This window comes from Gadus morhua, chromosome 17, assembly GCF_902167405.1.
Source record: "Gadus morhua chromosome 17, gadMor3.0, whole genome shotgun sequence".
In the NCBI taxonomy this organism is placed as follows: domain Eukaryota; kingdom Metazoa; phylum Chordata; class Actinopteri; order Gadiformes; family Gadidae; genus Gadus; species Gadus morhua.
Genome location: NC_044064.1, coordinates 20,146,473 through 20,167,859, shown reverse-complemented (window position 1 = coordinate 20,167,859; position 21,387 = coordinate 20,146,473). Strand labels below are relative to the sequence as shown.

Below are 21,387 nucleotides of genomic sequence, written 5' to 3'. Positions count from 1 at the left end.
AAAACAAGACACTTTGTGTGTGGATCAGAAATGTGTGTGAAACTTACTTTTGCTTATGGATTTATTTTACATTTATACCTGTCGATATCCATTTGTGTGTGCATTGAAATGCATTTGTGAGAAGAGAGTAATTTATATGAAAATTACAAATACATTCGTTAATCCTTCTCTTTGCATTCATTATTAATGAGACTGTTCTGACCCCATCAAATTGGACAAACAACGACCAGTTTCCAAATGTTTTTTTTATTGAAACAGAACAAGGAACATGAATACATATATATATATATATAACTAAAACACAACATGAATATATATATAACTAAAACACGGAACATGAATAAATATTAAGAACTTGAACATAACATGAATAAATATATATAACTAAAACACGGAACATGAATAAATATTAAGAACTTAAACATAACATGAATAAATATATAGAACTGAAACACAACACGAATAATAAATATATATAACTGAACTGAACTACTCTAGTTTTTTCAGGACAATGACTGCCCTCCTCCTGCTCTTTCGGGGAGAAATCCCCACTCTCTCCTTCACCTTTCTTGCCAACCGTTGGGCCACAGAGGGCCTTAGCCTCTTCTTAATAGAGCCAGCACGAGTGGAGGAGGAGGAGGAGGAGCCAGCAGGAGCGGGGGAGGAGGAGCCAGCAGGAACGGGGGAGGAGGAGCCAGCAGGAGCGGGGGAGGAGGAGCCAGCAGGAGCGGGGGAGGAGGAGCCAGCAGGAGCGGGTGAAGGCTCCTGCTGGGCCAAGCAGACGAAGAGGTCCCTCATCTGCTTGGCCCGTGGCAATGTCTTGTGGAGCGCTTTTATGCGCTCCACAAGTGTGGACGTCGTGGCACATGAATTCACTCATGTTCCTGCGGACCTCTGAGTGGTTGGTCTCCAAGTTCTACAAACAAAGAAAAAGAGGGGCAATTACAAACAAGAATGTGTTTGCATCGAATGTGCGTAACGGAAGCAAAATGCACCAAATTGACCAATTCCTTATCACGTGTTTTTGATACTCACGTATGTGGCCACGGCTGAACGGATGTCCGTCAAGCTTGGAGACCCGGGGAGGCCCATCTCCCCCCAAGCTTGACGGAAGTACTTTATGAGGTCCTTTGGCTCCCCCCTTCCAAAGGACGTGAAAAAGTACGAGTTCTGGGGCAGGGAGGGCAGCCGCAGGCAGAGCCACTCCCTGCACCACCCGTACTCGTCTGACTCCAAATAGACCTGGGCCACCCCAAACTTCCTCACGGTCTTGTGCTCCATGAGCTGCAGAAGACAAAGACAGGAGGCAGAGATGTCAGCCAATTCGTAAGTGTGCAACAGAGCCACCCCCCCCCCCCCCCCCCCCCCCCCCCCTCAACTTGGGGCCTGTAGAAAAGGACCCAAGGTGAGTAAAAGGATACTTGCATTAATGAGGTAGCCCTTCTCACTGTCCCCGATGGCGTCCTGGACCTCCTTCACTCTCATTCTGGTCAGCACCCCCGACCTGTGCCCGTAAATTGATGAGAGGTAGGCCACCAGGTACCCAAATAATCTGCAGTGGGTCTTTGGGTCCCTGGGGGCCGCCGCTTTCATATCCGCTGTAATGAGTTAAAAATAGGAAAGGACAATGAGACTTTAAGCTTTTATGGCGAGAGAGAGTTCGAATCTTTGCCTTGGCCAGGAGCTGGCACTTGGCCAGGTCCTCCTTGGCCACCAGTCTCATCTGTTTGCCCTGTTTCACCAGGGACTGGTGGCCAAGGACGTTCCTGTTTAGGTCTTTCATCAGCTTTCTCAACTCCCGGGTGACCATGACCAGCTGGCCGTTGGTCACCCGGGAGTATTTAGCCAGGGTATCTCTGAAATACTCCATGAAGGAGATGGCCTGGCCCACATACAGAACCATTGTGGTCGGGGCCAGGCCAGCCGCTCTAAGCGTAGCAGGGTAGCTGTAGAAAGATCAGGCTGTAATTAGTCTCAGTCATATGTTTGAGTACTACTTCATCATTATCAAAAATTCACTACTTACGTCTTTATGAGGGGGATATTAAAGATAAATTGCCATGTCCAATATTTGATCGAAGGCCAGTCGAGCGTCAAGAATTTGAGGAACACCTTTGCTCGGCTGGCCTTCGACACGCTGTTCTTTCATCTTCTTTGTCCCTTCCGGGCAGAAAAGGTATTTTGCATACTCCTCAAGGTAAGTGTCTGTAAAGATGCAACACATGATGAGGAATGTCGAGGCACGTCGAGGCCGGCGCTTGGCCTGGAGCTGGACCAACCTCTGCTCAGGGAAAAAACAAACAGCAAGAGAAAACAGGAGAGGAAATTAATGACACTGTAATGATTGAGTTATTGAAATAAATTGATCATGGAAAGAATGCATAATTGCCACGTATTTTTCTTTCACTCACAGTACGGAGGTCTGCCAGCTCCCTTTCTTGCTCACGGACCCGGAGGCGGGCATTGACGCAAGTGCGCTTCTTGCACATGCTTACTCCCGCCTCCGGGTCAGACTGCTGGTCCTCCGTCTGGTCGAGCGTGCTTACGATGGGTGGATGGGGATCAGTGGCCCTCAAGGCCGCCAGCTGTTTTATGGCTGTGGCACGCTTGAGGGCCTTGATCTCCCGATTCACGTTTCCCTTGCGAAGCTCATTATGAGTCCTAAGATGTTTCTCCACGCAGAGGAGATGGGGCGAACATCCGGGAAGGGAGCAGGGTCTGGCGGGGATCAAAGTCCTGCCTGTGGCCAGGAAGTTTAGGATGCCCCTCTCCCGGTTGTTGTGGAGGGAATGGATCTCCCTTAGATGCTTTGCCACAAATTGTAGTGCTTTCAGGCAAATGGGACAGTCTCCCATTGCCTTCGGTTTTGTCATCTGTAAAAGTCATGAGATATTAGTTAAATACGTAATTGCTTAACTAAACTAGATAACAAATGTTGATATCTCTCAGAGTAACACAAGATATACTCATCCTGCTTCTGGAAGCATTGGACCCGAAGCTTGTATGTCTTTTAATTATGTCTTTTAATTATGTTTGTATTATAATTGATAATGCCTCATTTGCATTCCTTCTTAAATGTTTTATATATATGCGCGCGCGCGCGTGCGTGTGTATGCGTATATGTAAATATTAGAGCTGTCAAGCGATTAAAATATTTAATCGTGATTAATCGCAATAATGTCATAGTTAACTCACGATTAATCGCAATTAATCGCAAATTATTTTTCTATGCTAAATATCCCTTGATTTTTTTGTCCCATAATTCTTCTCATTTTAATTCTCTTATCAACATGGTGAAGTGCATCGGCTTGCCTTGTGCAAATGATTTTTTATCGATAACAACATTGGCATATACTGATCAAAACAGGACGATACAAAAAAAGAGCCTATAGTGCAATTAAACGACTGCTTTGAACAAATGTCATTTGAACATAGAAGTCAGGCTACTGCTTCTTTGTTTTGAGGCAAAGAAAAAATAAAAAATAATAATATATTTTTTTAAATAAAATAATTGCGTTAATCGCGCGATAATTTTTTTAACGCCGTTAAAATTGGTTTGCGTTAACGCCGTTAATAACACGTTTAACTGACAGCTCTAGTAAATATATGTAGTGTGCTGTCTATGTGGACCTTCCGGTGTCTTGAATAAAGTTATAATAATAATAATATATTTGTTATAATTAATAATGGATTAAAGCTCACGAAGTAGTAAGCTGACGCGCCGATATTGTTCAATAATTAATAATGCAATGATAATAATAATAACCGGAGATTCAATACATCTCGACGGACAGCCTGAAGCCTGTGCACGCGCCCGGATGACACAGGCCTTTGAGATTACTATCACGAAATCACGGCAATTGTGTTAAATTGTGAATTTGTAATAATGGATTAAAGCTCACGAACTAGTAAGCTGACGCGCCGATATTGTTCAATAATTAATAATGCAATAATAATAATAACCGAAGATTCAATACATCTCGGAGGACAGCCTGAGGCCTGTGCACGCGCCCGGATGACACAGGCCTTTGAGATTACTATCACGAAATCACGGCAATTGTGTTAAATTGTGGATTTGCAATAATGGATTAAAGCTCACGAACTAGTAAGCTGACGCGCCGATATTGTTCAATAATTAATAATGCAATAATAATAATAATAACAACCGGAGATTCAATACATCTCGGAGGTCAGCCTGAGGCTTGTGCACATTTACGTAATAATGCAATAATAACAAACGGAGATTCTCTCCATAGCATAGGACATACCTAGGCCTACGGAGAGCACACGTAATAACAGTCTAATCATAAACTGTAAAGAATTCAAGTCATGCATTGTTCACTTACATTTGACTCTTGTATAACTTGTATAAGGAGTGGGGTTGCCGCATTACCGACGTTACCGGTGTTGGGGCCAACACAGATTACTCGGTGTTGAGTTTCTTTTTTTTTACAGCAATAAAAAATAATTAAGAAAAAATAAATTCGTCAAATAGGCCACAATTCTGCTCTGTGTGGAAGAGAATTGTCAGATAAGTGCAAAACATACAGAGGAGGCCAACACCAATATCTGAAAATAGTAATAATAACCAATTCCAAAATCAAATAATTCAATCAATTCAAATAATCAATAATCAAATTCTCTATAATAAATCAAGCATATTCAACATAAAATACCGTTACTTCAAATAATCAATGTCAATAAATCAGATAATCCATTAGCAAAATAAATGCAAATTAAACTCAATTACTGAATGCATTTAACCATAATTTACAACATAATGGAATTATCACCTCAGTAGATATTTAGCATCTCGTGGAGAGCTGAGCACCCTGCTCAACACAGACAACGTCTTCTGGCAACAGCAGACTGTCAGAAGGACAGCAGCTCACCCCTTTTATACCCCATGGCCCTCCCACTAGACAGGCCCAATCAACAGGAGGATTATAATACTGTGGCATTTTGCAAATCAACCATGAATAAACTCATCAAAAATACAGCATACATGTTAAAGTTCATTTCATCTTGTAGATCAGTGATTTTCACTGGTGCATTTAGGCTTGTCGCTCATTAACGTCCAATGTCAATGTCCAGTGTCCTCCTTTGACACAAGGGAAAATGGTTTGGCCCAAATAGGGCCAATCAGTGGCAGCAGGTGTTTCCTGACACCATATTTAAAGCCTTCAGCCCCACCCTGACTCTTTTAGTCTGCAGTACAGTGCCATGATGAGAGGGAGAGATTGTTTGTGAGTGTTTGTTGCTTGAATAAAATGCTTGAATATACTGTATGCTTGAAGGTTTGCTGTTCATACAATATTATAAGCACATTGATGGTTGAATGAAAATAAGTAAATGTTTAAGTTGGGTCTATCTGTACTCTTTTACGGGGTCTCTTTGGAGAGAAAAGTGAGGCTGTCATTGGACTTAGTTCACCTCCATACACAACAGGCAATGATATAGTAAGTGTTGTATTCTTTCACCCACTGGCAAAGTGTTACTTGAGGACGACTGGTTGTAGTATAAGCCTGTTTTAGCTGGACTATTGTCTTAAAGAGGGTGCTACATTGCCTCCACACTTTGGGTCAAATAGTAACTGGTGGAATGTTTTAGATAATTTGGAAAGATACACAGCCGTCTGGTTGCATTATGACTTGTAGGGATACTAGTGTGACTTGTAAAGACAGCCGGTAACATTACTAGCCTATCGCCTTTATCAAGCATGTTCGCACGTCCTCCATAACTGCAAAACATTTTGTTCATGCAAGTGTTCCTCAAACCTCTACAGACGTTATGACAACAATATACATTTCTTCTCTACAATTTTCAGACACCTTGTGCATCGAACCCTGAGTAGGAAGCTCCAGCCTCGTCAACCACCAAGAAGGCAAGTTGAACTTTTATATAATGTCGGCCATTTGAGGTTTTTAGATGTTGGTTCAGTGTCTTAAAGAGGGTGTTACATTGCCTCCACACATTGGGTCAAATAGTAACTGGTGGAATGTTTTAGATTATTTGGAAAGATACGCACGCACAAACACACTATTATTTCTGTCATTTTTATTGTTATTAGTATGCCCTAAAAGTATATCGGGACATTTCACTCTTAAAACTCACTTTACAATCGATATATATTTATTTTCTTACTTTTATGTTACATTTTGGATCCTCAGTGCCACCATGTATTGACCAGTGCAGTTGTCTCCAGTTTGGATCACTGTCAAGACTGTAGAGGACCCGTCTCGAGCCTAAAATGGATTGGTCTGACATGTAAAAGTCAGTATCTGTTACTGAAACAGCTTTTTTCCTTTTATTTCAGACGCTTCAGTTAAATCATCAGCATTTCAAAAGCATACCTAGGATTTCACTTGAGTTACTTTCATTTTTGTTAGTTATTTGATGTTTAAAACTTTTGCTTGAAAAATATAACCAGCTAATTCTCCTTTGTAAATTTGTTTCAGTATGTTCAACATCATGGCACAAATCCTGCTTCAACAGGAATAACGAATCACTGGTACGTTATCATATAACTACGAATGAGAGATCTGTTTGGATAATGTAAAAAAAGTTGATAAAGATTTCTTTCGTCTTTTTATATGAAGATCACTGAACTTTCCAGTGTTGATGGTTCAATCTGTGATGAAGACTATGTTCCTGAAACAAGTAGTGAACTTTCCAGTGTTGATGGTTCCAACTGTGATGGAGACTACGTTCCTGACACTGCAACAAGTAGTGATGGATGCAGCTCTGATGAAGATTCGGATCATATCCTTTCCACCGTCAATGAACCACATTGTAAGATTGCAAGTCAAACTGTCTCAGGGTCTTCTGAGGAGAGGGAAAAGACTGTGCCACAACCTACAGAATGTGTTGACCTGGAGGACAAGACTGCTTCTGACTCCAACGAAATCAGTTCTGATCATGAACCCACCACAAGAAATGCTCAGAGGCTCCCAAGTTTGAAGAAGAAAAAGAAGATGGTTATTACAGAGTCTTGTTCTTCTGATAAGAGGGAGACAAATTACTCTTCATGCACAAAAAATTACTGTTACGTTTGCAAGAAACCTCAAACTAAAATTTCCCGTCACTTTAAAAAGCATGAAAAAGAAGAGCCTGATATTGCTCAAGCATTCTTGTTCCCTAAAAACTCTAACGAGAGAAAAGCTTTACTTGAGAAGCTGCGGGACAAAGGCAATTACCAACATAATCAAGAGGCAATGCAGAATCAGAGTGGACCACTGAAATTAAAACGAAGACCAGGAAGATCGAACATCTCACTTAATGCCAAAAAGTATGTGCACTGCGTGTATTGTAAAGGCACGTTTGCTCGCAAAGAGCTTTGGCGCCATACACGTAGATGTCCTTCAAAGGAAGCCTCAAACACTGACGCAACTGGTAGGGCCAAAGTCTTAGTTCTGGCTGATGTTGCAGAGTCAACATTCTCCAAAGCTATTTCTCCTGGGTTGTGGAAGATCCTTGGAAATATGAAGCAAGATGAGGTATCATCGGCATCTCGAAATGATTTCCTCATACTGCAACTTGGTCAGTCTCTCTACAACAAACATGGAAGTGATCCAACAAAATTTGAATACATGAGACAGAAGGTTCGGGAAATGGGCAGGCTATTGTTGAGCTTGAGAAAAAGTTCTATATTTAGCTTTGAAGATGCTGTAAAACCGACAAACTTTTACCGAGTTATTGAGGCTGTGAAAGACGTCGCGGGTTATGATGAAGAGAAGCACTGCTATCGCACACCAAGTCTTGCTCTAAAATTAGGACACTCTCTGAAGAAGATTGGTGACATTATTCTCTGCAGAGCCATTTCAGCAGAAGATGAAGTGACGATAAAAGCACCAGAGCGATTCACAAGGCTGTGCACAAAAGAATGGACCGAACTTGTCTCCCACACTGCTCTTGCTACTTTGAGCAAGTCAAAGTTCAACAAAACTTTGACCATACCATTCACAAAGGATGTGCAGCTTTTGCACCAGTATCTGGAGAAGAAATCAGTTGATGCTGTTGAGAACCTTAAGAAGCACGAGTCGCCACAGATGTATGCAGAACTTGCCAGGGTGACACTCACGCAAATAATTATCTTCAACAGACGCCATGCAGGAGAAGTTTCAAAAATGACACTTGAGTCTTTCATGAAAAGAGACCAGACTGAGCTCCATGAGGACATAGCTAATGGTCTCTCACTGTTTGAGCAAAAGCTAGCAAAGCACTTCAGCAGGGTTGAAATTATGGGCAAAAGGGGAAGAAAAGTTGCTGTTTTATTAAACCCTGACGTTGTCAGTGCAACAGCCCTTCTTGCAGACAAAAGAGACGCATGTAATGTCCACAAAGACAACCCTTTCTTATTTGGAAAGCCACAGTGCCCCCCCACTAGTTTCTACAGGGGACAGGACTGCATCAGGATCTTTGCAGGTCAATGTGGTGCCAAGAATTCTGAATATCTTCGGTCTACACATTTTCGCAAGCACGTTGCAACACTATCCCAGATTCTGAACCTCAAGAACAATGAGCTGGACCAACTAGCAAACTTTTTGGGCCATGACATACGGGTCCACAGAGACTTTATCGACTTCCAGAGGCAACCATCGAAATTGCAAAAATCTCCAAGCTTCTATTGGCCATGGAGAAAGGATCTCTGGCAAAATTCCAAGGAAAATCTCTTGAAGAGATTGACATTGAAGGTATGTGCCTAATTTAATTTTTTTTTTATTAATACTGCTGCTTCTATTACAAAATACTCCTACTACTATTAATGATAATATTAAATTGAGTGTGTTCTCATCAAAGCCTTTTTTATTTTACTTTAGAGGAATTAGAACCTGAACTGGATGAAGGTGAAGCTGAAATTGGTGGTGTAGCAGATACAGACGAAGATGAAGACAGTGTAGCAGATGAAGACGGTGTAGCAGATGAAGATGAAGACAAAGATGAAGACGACGATGTAGACAACGAAGGGTCAGATCCTAACCTTTGACTAAGGGGTATGTAATGAAAATGTGCACTTTCAACATGCATTTAATGATACAGAGGGTTTGGGTGTGGACCATATAGAATAAATGGCAGTTAAGGCACACAAATTCTACTACCCCTTTGTTGCTTCATTGGAACCAAGGGCGTAACCATGGTTTAGACATTGGGGGGGTCCAATTTTTTATTATTATTTGTTAAGTGCATTGCCTACAATTCTATATTTATATATGAAAATGTGGACATTTAGAACATAGTTTCGAGGACTACATTGACCATTTGAATTCACATCTAAAGGAATAGTGTAATCATGTAATGTCTGCCCCGCCCCCCCCCCCCCCCACACACACACACACACATACACACACACACTTTGTTTTGGTTAGTTGCTTACTGACCTTAAACACACCTACCAATTACAATTCTCTCTTCCAGTAGTACTGTAGCAAAAAGGATAGCTTCCAATGGAAAAATACCACAAACCCAAAGCATGTTTTTTTAATGTTATTTTAATTAGGACAACTACTGATGTACTTTTGTGATGTACAGACTTTAACAAAAAAATTTGCTGAGGACTTTTAATTCCAGGGACTTGCACAAAGCATGAAACTTAAAATCTTGATTTTTACTATAAAAAGCAAGTCTGATTATTTACACTGAAAATTATTTACATTGACTGGAACACAGAAGAGAAATGAACATGGGATGTCTATGTAGGTGTAAAAGTGCTACAGCCAAAGGAAAGGCAGCATAGGACTGAGATGGAAAAGTATTAACTAAATAAATGACCCAAAAACCTGGAGGCGTTCATTATTAAGCTCAACTAAGCTCTGACAGATCTGTTTCCTGTCCAAAGCATCCAACTTTTCCTGATGAACATGGCGAATGGCAACGTTGTTCAGCCGGGTCTGCGTCATCATGGTTCTCAGCCATGTCTTCAGCCGTCTCAAGGCGCTGAAACTTCGCTCTGCCTCTGCTGAGGAGGCAGGAACAACCATCAGCAGTCTCAAAAGGATCTCGACTTGCTTGAAAAGATGTCGCACCTCTGGCACCATTTCCCGGAAAGTGTCTGCTACCTCTGAGGAAGTTGTACAAGTGTAGTTGGCCTGGAACATTTTCAGCTGCACTTCTAAAGCCATGGCATCCAACTCTGGGTATTCATCCACAACTGCATCAATGTTCCCAGAGATGAGTACATCCTCTAATTTTTGCAGTCTTTGAAGCCCGTCCTGGCTGAAGCGCTCATTGCATTGCACCACAGCAGTGTCCAAGGTATTGTAGTACTGCATTCTGTAGTACGCTTGGGCAGTGGAGTGAGAATGTGATGTGGCTGGACCAGTGAAGCGCTTCGGAGGCTGCCGCACATGAGGCATCTTGATTGGCTGCAGATTAAGAGATGTGACAATCTGAGAACCTCTGGAGTACAGCCAGTCAAAGTGCACTTCAGATCTTTTGGCCTGGAGGCCTCTTTTCACATGGTCTACAGCAGCCAGCATCCCTGATGTAGTTTGGCTTCTCTGCTGCAGAGAAATGTTCAGCTCCTCCATGACAGCCATGACATCTTCTGCCAGAATGATGCCGAGAATGGTATTGCCCCTCAAAAAGCTTTTGTGAAGGCCACTGGCTCTTGCAGACATTTCCATCGTGGTGGATTGAGACATCTCTTCTGTGGCTGTGAGCACAGATTCATATTGTGAGAGGACAGAGCGCATGGCTGGCGTTCGGACTGTCCATCTGGTGGGGCAGAGAGGCTTCAAAGATGTATGCGTAGCTGTTCGATCTGACTTTGCTACAGCTGTGAAGATAGCCTTGAACTTCCCAGACTGATTGAATAAAACGCCCAACTCATGCACTAACTGCATTGCATCTCTTATAACGGGGGCGGATACACAGGCAGCTTGGGTGATCAAATTGACACAGTGTGGCCCACAATGAACATATACTGCAAGAGGCTGCTCTTTCTTGATATGAGCCTGCGCACCTTGCATCCTGCCAGACATATTGGCTGCCCCATCGTAGGTTTGACCTCGTAGCTGTGAAAGTGGGAGATTTAGGCGAATCAAAACATCTTTAGCTACACTAGCTATGTTTTCTCCAGTTGTGGATGTGACCTGATACAGGCCTATGAATTCCTCTCTGGGCTGCAAGTTTTTGTCAACAAAGCGCAGACAGAAGGACTCTTGCTCAACTCCTGCTGCATCCTGTGTCCCATCAATTATAAGGGAAAACTGAACCACTGGCAATGAGTGGATTTCCTGTGTTATTTCGCGTACAATTGTGTTGCTGACAATTTGAAGGACCTCATTCTGAATTTTGGGGCTGGTGAAATTGTTGTGCCGCTGAAGCCAGCTTAAAAGTTCTTCATCACCCTCTGCCTTGTACTTAATTAACTGGTGGAAGTTGCCCTCTTTGTTGTCATGCCCCCTTAAAGCATTGCCCTGTCTGGCCAAGCACATCACCCCCCCCACAATCTTCAAGAAACTATTCCTGGCCACCTGCTGCTGCTTTTGCAACTGAGAGGAAAGTTGAGTACTGACAGGCTGTTTTTGGTGCAAATATGTTGTCACCGCTGCTGAATGGCAATCGCTGTCTTCATGTTCAGAGAACCTTTGGAGAGCTTTTTTCCAATTACTGAAACCAGTGTTGATAAAAGCACCATCAGCCTTACTGGCTAAAGCGGATTTCTGTTCTCCAAAATATTTGGAACAATAAAAACAAAGCACACCTTTCAGTGAGGGACTGTAGTGAAGCCATTTGTACTGCCTAAACCAACTGTCCTGAAATTTGAGCGTTTTATTTTTCAGGGACTGAGTTTCGATAAAGCGGGTATTGGGCTGGTGTGGGCAGGTACCAAGCTCCTCCTTATGCTGATCTAAACCACTGCCTCCTTTGCCTGGCTCTGTCTCTCTTTCCCTGTCAGTCTCCTGAAATATAACGTGTAGCGTTGGAATTACCTGTATATTTTCACTTATCATACACAAGATGCAGGTACCTGTAATGCCTTACTTAGCTTCATACTTAAAATGACTGTCTTTGAGCAATACTAAATTGCATTATATTTCACATTCATTCCTCACCCGATCATCTGCATGTCCAGAGCATACCCCTGTCTGGCCACTGCTTTCAGCCTGCCTCTCTGCCTCCCTGTCTGTCTGTGCTGCCTGCATTGTGACCACATGTCATTATGTTATCAGAAGAACAGTGGCTGACCTTCGTGATCATTTTGGTCTATATACTCTGCTTGTATTAGAAGTAGGCTACTTTTATGTATTGCTGACATGTAGGCCCAGTTTATAAACAATGTTGTAAGGCTGTCTAGTCTCACATTCAAAATTCTCACCTTATCACCTGCATGTCCAGTAGGGCTTTGACTTTTGCCCAAAAATCATATTCGAATTTCGTTTGTTTATTAATATTAATATTCGAATATATTCGAATATTTATTAATAATATTTTGACCATTAAATGCCTTCAGTAATACCTGGGCTGAATCCGAATACTTAGTACATACTATTTATGTTCAGTGTCTATGTCTACTACTTGACGGTCTACAGCTATGCGTAGAACGCCTAGAACGGTCTTCTACAGCTATGCGTAGAACGCCTCTTGCGTGTTCCAACGGTTTATTATGTTTCTAATAAATCCCTGTCTAATCAATACTTCATTCACTGCCTCTTCCGTGGTCGTTACAATATTATGAATAGACTGCATCGGGTTCTCCGACGTCTCTCCCTCTTGGCCTGCCCATAAAAGGTTCGAATATTAAGGGCTGCCTAATATTCGTTCGAATTTTGATTTATTTTTTTGATATTCGAATTATATTCGAATCACGAAGTTCGAAGTCAAAGCCCTAATGTCCAGAGCATGTCCCTGTCTGGCCACTGCTTTCAGCATGCCTGTCTCTCTCCCTGTCTCTCTGTGGTGCCTGCATTGTGACCCCACGTCATTTTATCAGAAAAAACAGCGACTCATATTTTAATTAGGCTACTCGTTTTATTTACTCACACATTTAGCTCGGTATCAAGCTACTAATTGTCTGGAGAAAAAAAAAACGTGTACGCTCGGCTGCTGGTCCAGTTTTATCCGCTTTTTAAGTAACCTTAAATTGTCCGTTACCTCCTCTCCAACACGTTAAATAACGTTACTTACATTCAAATGACTCACCTGATCACCTGCATGTTCAGAGCACGTCCCTGTCTGGCCACTGCTTTCAGCATGCCTGTCTAGGCTGTCTCTCTCCTTCTCTCTCTGTGCTGCCTGCATCGTAACCATGTCATTTTATCAAAAGAACAGCGACTGACCTTCATGAGCTATATATTCTGCTTTTACGAGGCTACTCGTTTTATTTGCTTACTCAAAGCTCGGTATCAAGTTACTTACTGTCTGAAAAAAACTCCGTATGCTTGGCTGTTGGTCCAGTTTCTTCTGCTTTTTACGTACCGGTAACCTCAAATCCTCCATTACTCTTTACTTTCTTGGCTCTCACTGAAGAAAGAGTGTGGGGTAACCATGACAACGCAGAAAGTCGCGAGGTGGTTTCAAACTAAATCGCACAAGTGTACAATTAGGAGGGGGGATTCTTAACAAACGGAAATAAATTGAAAATAAATAAGACATAACAAAAGACCGATCCATTGACAGGGTTCATAAAAAGAGAACATGTCATATATTTTACATTTTATCCTGCTGTATATTGGGGGGGACAGGTTAGTATTTTCTCAACATTGGGGGGGACACGACCCCCCCAAAGAATGCGTGGTTACGCCGTTGATTGGAACCAATAAGTCTTTGGCGTTTCTAGCACATTGCTCTTCATTATAATAATATCATAGTATTTGTTATTGGATGTATCATTCGTTTTAAAATTGGGAAATGCAATCAAAGCTTGCATCAGCTTGCATTGCTGGTTTTTGGAATACTTTTTGTATTATTCTCAGACACTCAATTTATATGGATTGTCAAGTTACATTTTGGAATGGGTTTGAGGTTTTGCTTTTTATTTTTATTAGGGAAAAGAAAACATTTGACCAAGGATGAAGCAAACATCACAAAAGGTAAATTTAATCAGCAATTTAACATGAGTGGTCCTTTTGATAACCAGGTACTGGAGAGACTAAAGTAATGTTCAGGCTGCCAACCCAAATCAAGTCAATTTACATGTTGCTTTCTTTTCCTTAGGGAAAAAGAAAAAGATGACTTTGATCCAGGAAGAGGCCAAGAGTTCGAAAGGTATATAGATGTCAGCTGGATGAATTTGGACTGGGATACAAATTAGTTTGTTAGCTTAGATTTAAGTTGTTTACACGTTACTTTGTAACGCGCTCCGCTCCGACTAATGTTGCAGGACTATTTGTGTTGGCGGAAGCAAATACATTCTTAAATGATCAATTTATGAAGTTAATTTATGAATTTAACTTGTACAACTGGAGGAGTAATGTTGTCGCTCTATATCAGCACAGCCTCGTACCTACGACTATATAATTTTTTTTGTTTGCATAATTTTGTTTTGTAAATTAAGTTCCAGACAAATGTAAAAGCCAAAAGCAATAAAAGCATTTCTTGTTTTCTTTAGGAAAAACGAATCGGTTGGAAACCAAGGGTGAGGTCACCAGCTCCAAAGGTAGGACTCCACCTATTCATCCCTTTATTTTTAAGCTGCTTATCCTTTTAACGTTGCAGTTTCAAGTGTGCAGGTGCAGGCCCATGAAAGGAGTGGACAAGATTTAATGGGCTACATGTAATATGTTTCTGGTTTCATCATAACTGGTGTTATGCTGAACATTAAATCTAAATTAAACTTAGAATGTTGTACACAATCTAAACAAGACGAAAATGTTCTTTATGATCGACAGAGGTCAACCGAAGAAGATCCGTGAAAAGGCTGTGGAGCAAAAAGGAAGTTAGTGCTGCCATGAAACACTTCAAATCACACATTACAAAGGGAAGCCTCGCAACAATGTTGGAGTGTGAGCAGTGTAAGCTTGCTGAGGACCCTGTTTTGAGAGAAAGAACTGTTCAAAACATAAGAGATTTTGTCAGGAACAGGGGCCTGTTGTCCAAAAAGAAATTGGTCGTATAGAGACCGGTTGCAATCGTTGTTTAGAGAACATGTTTGTTCAGTTATAGGCCTACTTTTTTCTATTTTGTTCTTTTTCTTTTTTGAGAATGTATACAGTATTATCTCTAGTGTATGATTTCCCTTTTTTATCTGCAGTTAAAACCATTTTTTTTTCGAAAACAGGCACGGGCTGTTGTAAAAGGTTGTTCACCAGAAATGATATCTAGGACCTTCAAGGATGGATGGATGGCTGGCTCCATCCATCCATCTATCCATCCATCCAGGCTCCATCCATCCATCCATCCATCCTTGAAGGTCCTAGATATCATTTATGGTGAACAACCTTTTACAACAGCCCATGCCCATAAAATCAGTTGGCCACCTGGGTATAATATCAAATATGTTCCATGTAATTGTATGTTGGCGAATATACTGTATGTATGTATATACATATAGTTTATATACTTTTATTTTACTATAATATCTAGTTTTTTTTTGATAGGCCTGATGTTAAAAAAATAATCTGTTGAAAAATAAGGGGCCTGTTGTCCAAAAAGAAATCGGTCATATAGAGACCGGTTGCAATCGTTAAGAGAACATGTTTGTTTAGTTATAGGCCGACTTTGTTTCTATTTTTTTCTTTTTCTTTTTTGAGAATGTATACAGTATTATCTGTAGTGTATGATTTCCCTTTTTTATCTGCAGTTAAAACCCCCTTTTTTTTTTGGAAAACAGGCACGGGCTGTTGTAAAAGGTTGTTCACCATAAATTATATCTAGGACCTTCAAGGATCGCTGGCTGGCTGGCTGGCTCCATCCATCCATCTATCCATCCATCCAGGCTCCATCCATCCATCCATCCATCCTTGAAGGTCCTAGATATCATTTATGGTGAACAACCTTTTACAACAGCCCATGCCCATAAAATCAGTTGGCCACCTGGGTATAATATCAAATATGTTCCATGTAATTGTATGTTTGCGAATATACTGCATGTATGTATATACTGACGTGTGTCCCGAAAGGACTCACTATATTGATGCACCTAGCCGTTCCAGAATCACTCCAGAATCATGCTGTGACCCCATGCTGTCAACAAGGTCACCACATATATCTTACGATAAAGTGAATTGCTTTCTTTATAATTTCTTGTGTGCTTACATATATCTTAAGATAAGGTAAATTGGTTACCTTATAACTTCTTGTGTGCTAACATATATCCTAAGATAAGGTAAATTGGTTACCCTATAACTTCTTGTGTACTTACATATCACCATATATATAGGTGTACTTACATATATCTTATGATAAAGAAAATTGGTTTCTTTATAACTTCTTGTGTACCTCTTATATCTTGAGAGAAAGTAAATTGCTTACTTTAAATATTCTTATGTGTTAAAATTGCTTACTTTAAATATTCTTCTGTGTTAAAATTGTGTGCCTTAAAATATCTTACCATAGAGCCAACTGATTACATTATATACCCTTTTTATGTAGTAAATTGAATGCTTAAACATATCTCCTTGTGAGGAAACATTGGAAGAATACAAAGAACATGTGTCCCTTTAGACCCCATGATGTAGGAACACTCGGCGCATGATAGCATGTACACAACTTCAAGCTTCTTGTGTTGCCCTTCGGGCAAAATAAGGGAAACGCTAGAACGTTTATCAAAAGATCTTTTGTTATCAGGAGAGTAAAACAGGGAAATCTGCAGAGAAAGCTCACTCGGTCTTTTTGGTTCTTCTGCTGTTGGTGTGGTGTCGTGTGCTCTGCTCTGCCCTGCTCTTCTGCTTCCAAAAAACTGTGGCCTTCATAGCAATAGATTTTCATCTTAGGGACTCTGACACCGTAGCGCTCGGTTCAGACTCTATTTTCTTTTTAGTTTAGATTTAGAAATCCAACCACGGACTTCATCTGAGAGTACGTTGGTAACTCAGTTTTAGAAATCCAGCCTTGGGCTCCACCCGAGAGGACGTTGGTACTTAGAAATCCAGCCTCAAGAGCCTCTTGAGAGAAAGTTGGTACTTTTAATAGGAATCTTCTCTAGCACTAGCTTAGTCTCAAGCGTGATTAACTCAACAAAGGCAACCCTCGGGGTCGTGCGGTGTACTGGGGCACGAGAGTTGCGTCAACGTTAAAACCTGGGCTCCACTTGGGAAACGTTGTTAAAAACCTTAGTTCTAGAAACCCAACCTTGGCTCCACCCGAGATAAACGTTGGTACCTAGACCTTAGAAACCCAACCTTGGGATCCACCCGAGATAAACGTTGGTGCTTTTAATAGGCCATTTTTCATCTATATTCTTCTTCTTTTACTCTCTTTTCTTTTCAAATCTATACTCAGTTGTAAAAGTTATTGTGTTTATTGGACCTAAGAATAAATCTACCTGACTACATTTGTAGTAGGTTAACTCAATCGTTCGAGTCCTTTTCCCTGTCGACTCCTCGACACAGGCAAAGCCGAACGACGCACTCTCCCAGCTGATCCCCTCACGGTGAGTGGCGCATTGTACAGGCAATGGTTGATTGTGACTGACGTGTATAGGGGGTGACAAGGCAAAAAGATACATCATCATTTCGTATTAACTATTATTATTTCGGGTCTGAATTCGTATTAAAGTAAACTGTTGTGAAGGGACTTAACAGAGTGACCTGGGTCGGACCGGATTAAGACTAAGCCGAGCCGGACCGAGCGCCTCCGTGAAACCGACGATTCACGGAAACAAGCGGGCTCGACCTAGGTTGGTCCCGGGGAGCGTGCGTGCGACACCCAGACTCACACACACGAAACACAAAACACACCCCTGCGGAGCGGTGTGTGTGTGTCGTACGCGACCGTTCCCAATAAATCACCGCGAGTGCGGTGCCAACACTCGACAATACATATAGTTTATATACTTTTATTTTACTATAATATCTATTTTTTTTTTGATAAGCCTGATGTTAAAAAAATAATGTGTCTTTATACATAATAAATGTATTTTTGCTAAAGGCATTGACATCTAACATTTGGTCTCATTTCACCATGCCCTTTTTTATACATATTTTAAACGAAGTGGTCAAATAAGAATGTTTATTGGAAGTACAATGCAGTCTTGTTGAGCAAATTACAAGATGATTTCTGTTAAAAACAGACTGACCAGAGGAATATGGAAAATAATAAGTATTTTTTCCCCACTCTTTTCGAGCAGAAATATACTTACTAAAATAATGACATGGAAAAATAAGTACACAACAATCTGAAACTCTTAGGTCAAGGTTAACCAATCCTTAGGAATTGATCTTTAACTTAATTCTGAAAACGGTCATATTTCTACTGTACCTATTTGCGAGTCTAGAAAAGATATTAATTCAGAAGGTACCAATTTATAGAAGACATGGAATATATGTGCAGATACAAAAATACCATTTGTATTTAACATCTTCACACGTCATCTTTACACACATACGTATGTACTGTATGTGTGTGTATATATATATATATATATATATATGGTTTTTAATATTTTGGATATTTTGCTTTGGTCTTTGAATCCTTGATGTCATGTGGTGGACTTTTTTGTCCATTGTAAAGACATGTAATTTTTCACTCTCTATCTTAATACGTTTAGGCTGTGCAAGTCCTGCTGCCATCTTTCCATGTCTCTGAAGTCTGAGCAAATGAGAAATTGGTCACTGCCTGTACCAACGCTCTTGACCCACTTTGGGTCAGTCGGGTTTTATATTGCACATACACCACTAGCAACTTATCAACCAAAACAAATGCTCAATTGTTGTTTTCTTATGCTGGTATTGCACATTTCTAAAATAATGTAGTTATGGGGTACTTTTTCCCATACCAAAAACTAATGCAACACTAGTTTTAAGGTAATATCGAGTTAAACCATTATTGTGTCATGCATTAGCATGCCCAGCCCACAAGGGCTTACAAGACACCATTATAATATATAGACAGACCAAAAACCAAAAGTAGATGCTAAAAATACTAACATTAACGCTATAAACCATCCTGACGATTCATCTTGGCTTTAGTAACAAAAGAGGCTAACTAATAAACATTAAAGGTAAACAAGCTTTCCATCCTGACATTATTACTCCAACATTTTTGAGGGTTTTGAGCAAACAGTTCATTTACAAAAGGTACTCTTAGTTCATCATAGAAGGGACAGTGTAAAAGAAAATGAGATTTTTCTCCACTTCTAGTAAATCACAAAGTTCACAAAGTCTCTGTTCCTCAGGGATATTTCTAAATTTATAATGTCCGGATATACCATTGATGTCCTCATAACCAAGGGATTTGCTTTGTGTATGTGTGTGTAATGTCCAGCTAAACCATTATTGTCCTCAAGACTACGGGTTTGAAACATTTGTGTGCGTGTGTATGTTTGATGTCCTGATATACCATTGATGTCCTCATAACCAAGGGATTTGCTTTGTGTATGTGTTAGTGTATGGGTATGTCCTGCTAAACAAGGGGGGTCCTCATAAGCCATGATTATGCTTGTCCCGCCCCGTCCTCACAGTGAATGTATACTTTCAGGTATTCAAATCTCTCGACTCTTTCGTCAAAATGAAATTTAAAGTAGTAGGTAATTTTTCTGATATTTTTTGGAGCAGTTTAATGTAATTCATGTCTCTCTACGGCATGGGGAAAGGGGTGTCCCCATGTACATGTGATTTACATGTGATTTAAGTATGGTAAAACTGACCCCGTAAACCGACCGTGTGTGTGTGTGTGTGTATTTATATGCGTATATATATATGTGTATATGTATATGTGTATATATATGTAGTGTGCTGTCTATGTGGACCTTCCTGTGTCTTGAATAAAGTTATAATAATAATAATATATTTGTTATAATGAATTAAAGATCAGATCACATGCAGCCATTTGGACACCATTCTATGATAGCTGATAACCAAGGTACACACTGTAATACTATAATCAAGAGGACATACAGGCAGTTCAAATAAAAAGAGATAGAACTTTATTGATCTGGAAACTTCATAAATATGTAAGATTGCTCCATATAATAACATAGTAAACGCATGTAGGCCTAAAAAATTCAGTTCAATGTTATTGCTTAAGAAACAGATTCCTTCCAACTAACTATTTACGAAAAAATGCAATCAATAATTTATATAAAAGTAAATGTTTACATATCGACCAGCAACAAAGTTGGAGTAGCCTACCCAAATGAATTGTAATACACCAACATTGTCAACTGTCATACATAGCTAACCATAACCCTGTCATACATAGCTAAACAAGCAAATGAAAATGAAATATGCAACTCCAATGCAACTGAAATGTTAATATTAGACAATTAACAATATTATGAAAATTACGTAGGTCTCCCATAATCATTCAGGTAATCAATACGTCCGTGCCTGTTACAGCTATTTCAATGATATGTGTGTTATATATCCGTGTTCAACGCCATTCATGTTAAGTGAAAGGACAAATCTCAGACTTTGGAAGTTAATGGAGTTAATGGAAGTTAATTCGGAATTTAATTTAATTCGGAAGTTAATGGAGCCATGCACTTAAAAATAGGTCCATAGCAAGGAGCCGTTTGTTTCAGTACGACTCCTTTCAGCTGCCCACCCAACATAAACTGCTAATAAAACGCTTGAGGAGGCGTTTTGAAAAGAAAAAACTTAATTTTTTTTAGAACAGGGTAGAAATATAATTATGAGCCTTTGATTGATATCCAGACATTTTTTGCGGAGACACAATCCTGTTCCCCACTTGTATTGGAGTGGACGGCGATATCTACTTCTGGGCCACATGAAATGACGGACCCCCGTCCACAGCCAGCTTAAACAGCTACAATACCAGGCTTGGCCTCTAAGCACTGGTGGATTGCGGAAGTATGCGCCTATCCTGGGGGCCTGGCTTGGACCCCTAATAATAACCGGACATTCAAAACATCTCGGAGACAGGTTGAGGCCTGTGCACATTTACGGAATAATGCAATAATAATAAACGGAGATTCTGTAAATAGCAGAGAACAGCATTATCCTACGGAGAGCACACGTAATAACAGTCTAATCATAAACTGTAAAGAATTCAAGTCATGCATTGTTCACTTACATTTGATTCTTGTATAACTTGGTAATGTCCGTCTGGTTCTGTCCGTCTGCGCGATGCTCCTTCGACCTGAGCAGAGCTAGAGAGAGAGACTACAGCTCTGGAGCTCTTACGTCTTTCTGACCAATCGCAGTTCAAGGCCGACTTGGGCTGTACCACTTCGGGAGGGGGCGCTCAGTTGAATTGGTTGCGCCGTTGACTCCATATATGGACATTGGAATGGAAAAAGAGAAATAATAATATTAAACGGAGATT

At 40.6% G+C, this 21,387-nt stretch overlaps 2 protein-coding genes across 5 annotated transcripts; both read right to left on the bottom strand.

Moving 5' to 3' along the window:
* Positions 1–390: 390 nt before the first annotated feature.
* LOC115529747 (uncharacterized) lies at positions 391–21,238 on the bottom strand. 4 transcript variants are annotated; one of them, XM_030338781.1, is made up of 6 exons: positions 21,136–21,238; positions 2,412–2,873; positions 2,027–2,281; positions 1,426–1,598; positions 1,036–1,284; positions 391–916 (listed from the first exon to the last, which is right to left on the bottom strand). In XM_030338781.1, the coding sequence occupies exons 4-6, from the start codon at positions 1,591–1,593 to the stop codon at positions 608–610; spliced, it is 726 nt and encodes a 241-aa protein (XP_030194641.1). In that variant the 5' UTR covers positions 1,594–1,598; positions 2,027–2,281; positions 2,412–2,873; positions 21,136–21,238; the 3' UTR covers positions 391–607. The 4 variants fall into 4 exon arrangements, with proteins under 4 accessions (XP_030194641.1, XP_030194640.1, XP_030194642.1 ...); XM_030338780.1 differs by having other exon boundaries at positions 1,426–2,281; XM_030338782.1 differs by lacking the exon at positions 21,136–21,238 and adding an exon at positions 4,347–9,302 and having other exon boundaries at positions 1,426–2,281.
* LOC115529746 (zinc finger MYM-type protein 1-like) lies at positions 9,634–15,536 on the bottom strand. The gene is made up of 3 exons (XM_030338778.1): positions 13,360–15,536; positions 13,144–13,236; positions 9,634–12,140 (listed from the first exon to the last, which is right to left on the bottom strand). Exon 3 carries the CDS (start codon positions 11,952–11,954, stop codon positions 9,756–9,758), a length of 2,199 nt encoding a protein of 732 aa, XP_030194638.1. The 5' UTR covers positions 11,955–12,140; positions 13,144–13,236; positions 13,360–15,536; the 3' UTR covers positions 9,634–9,755.
* Positions 21,239–21,387: the final 149 nt, after the last annotated feature.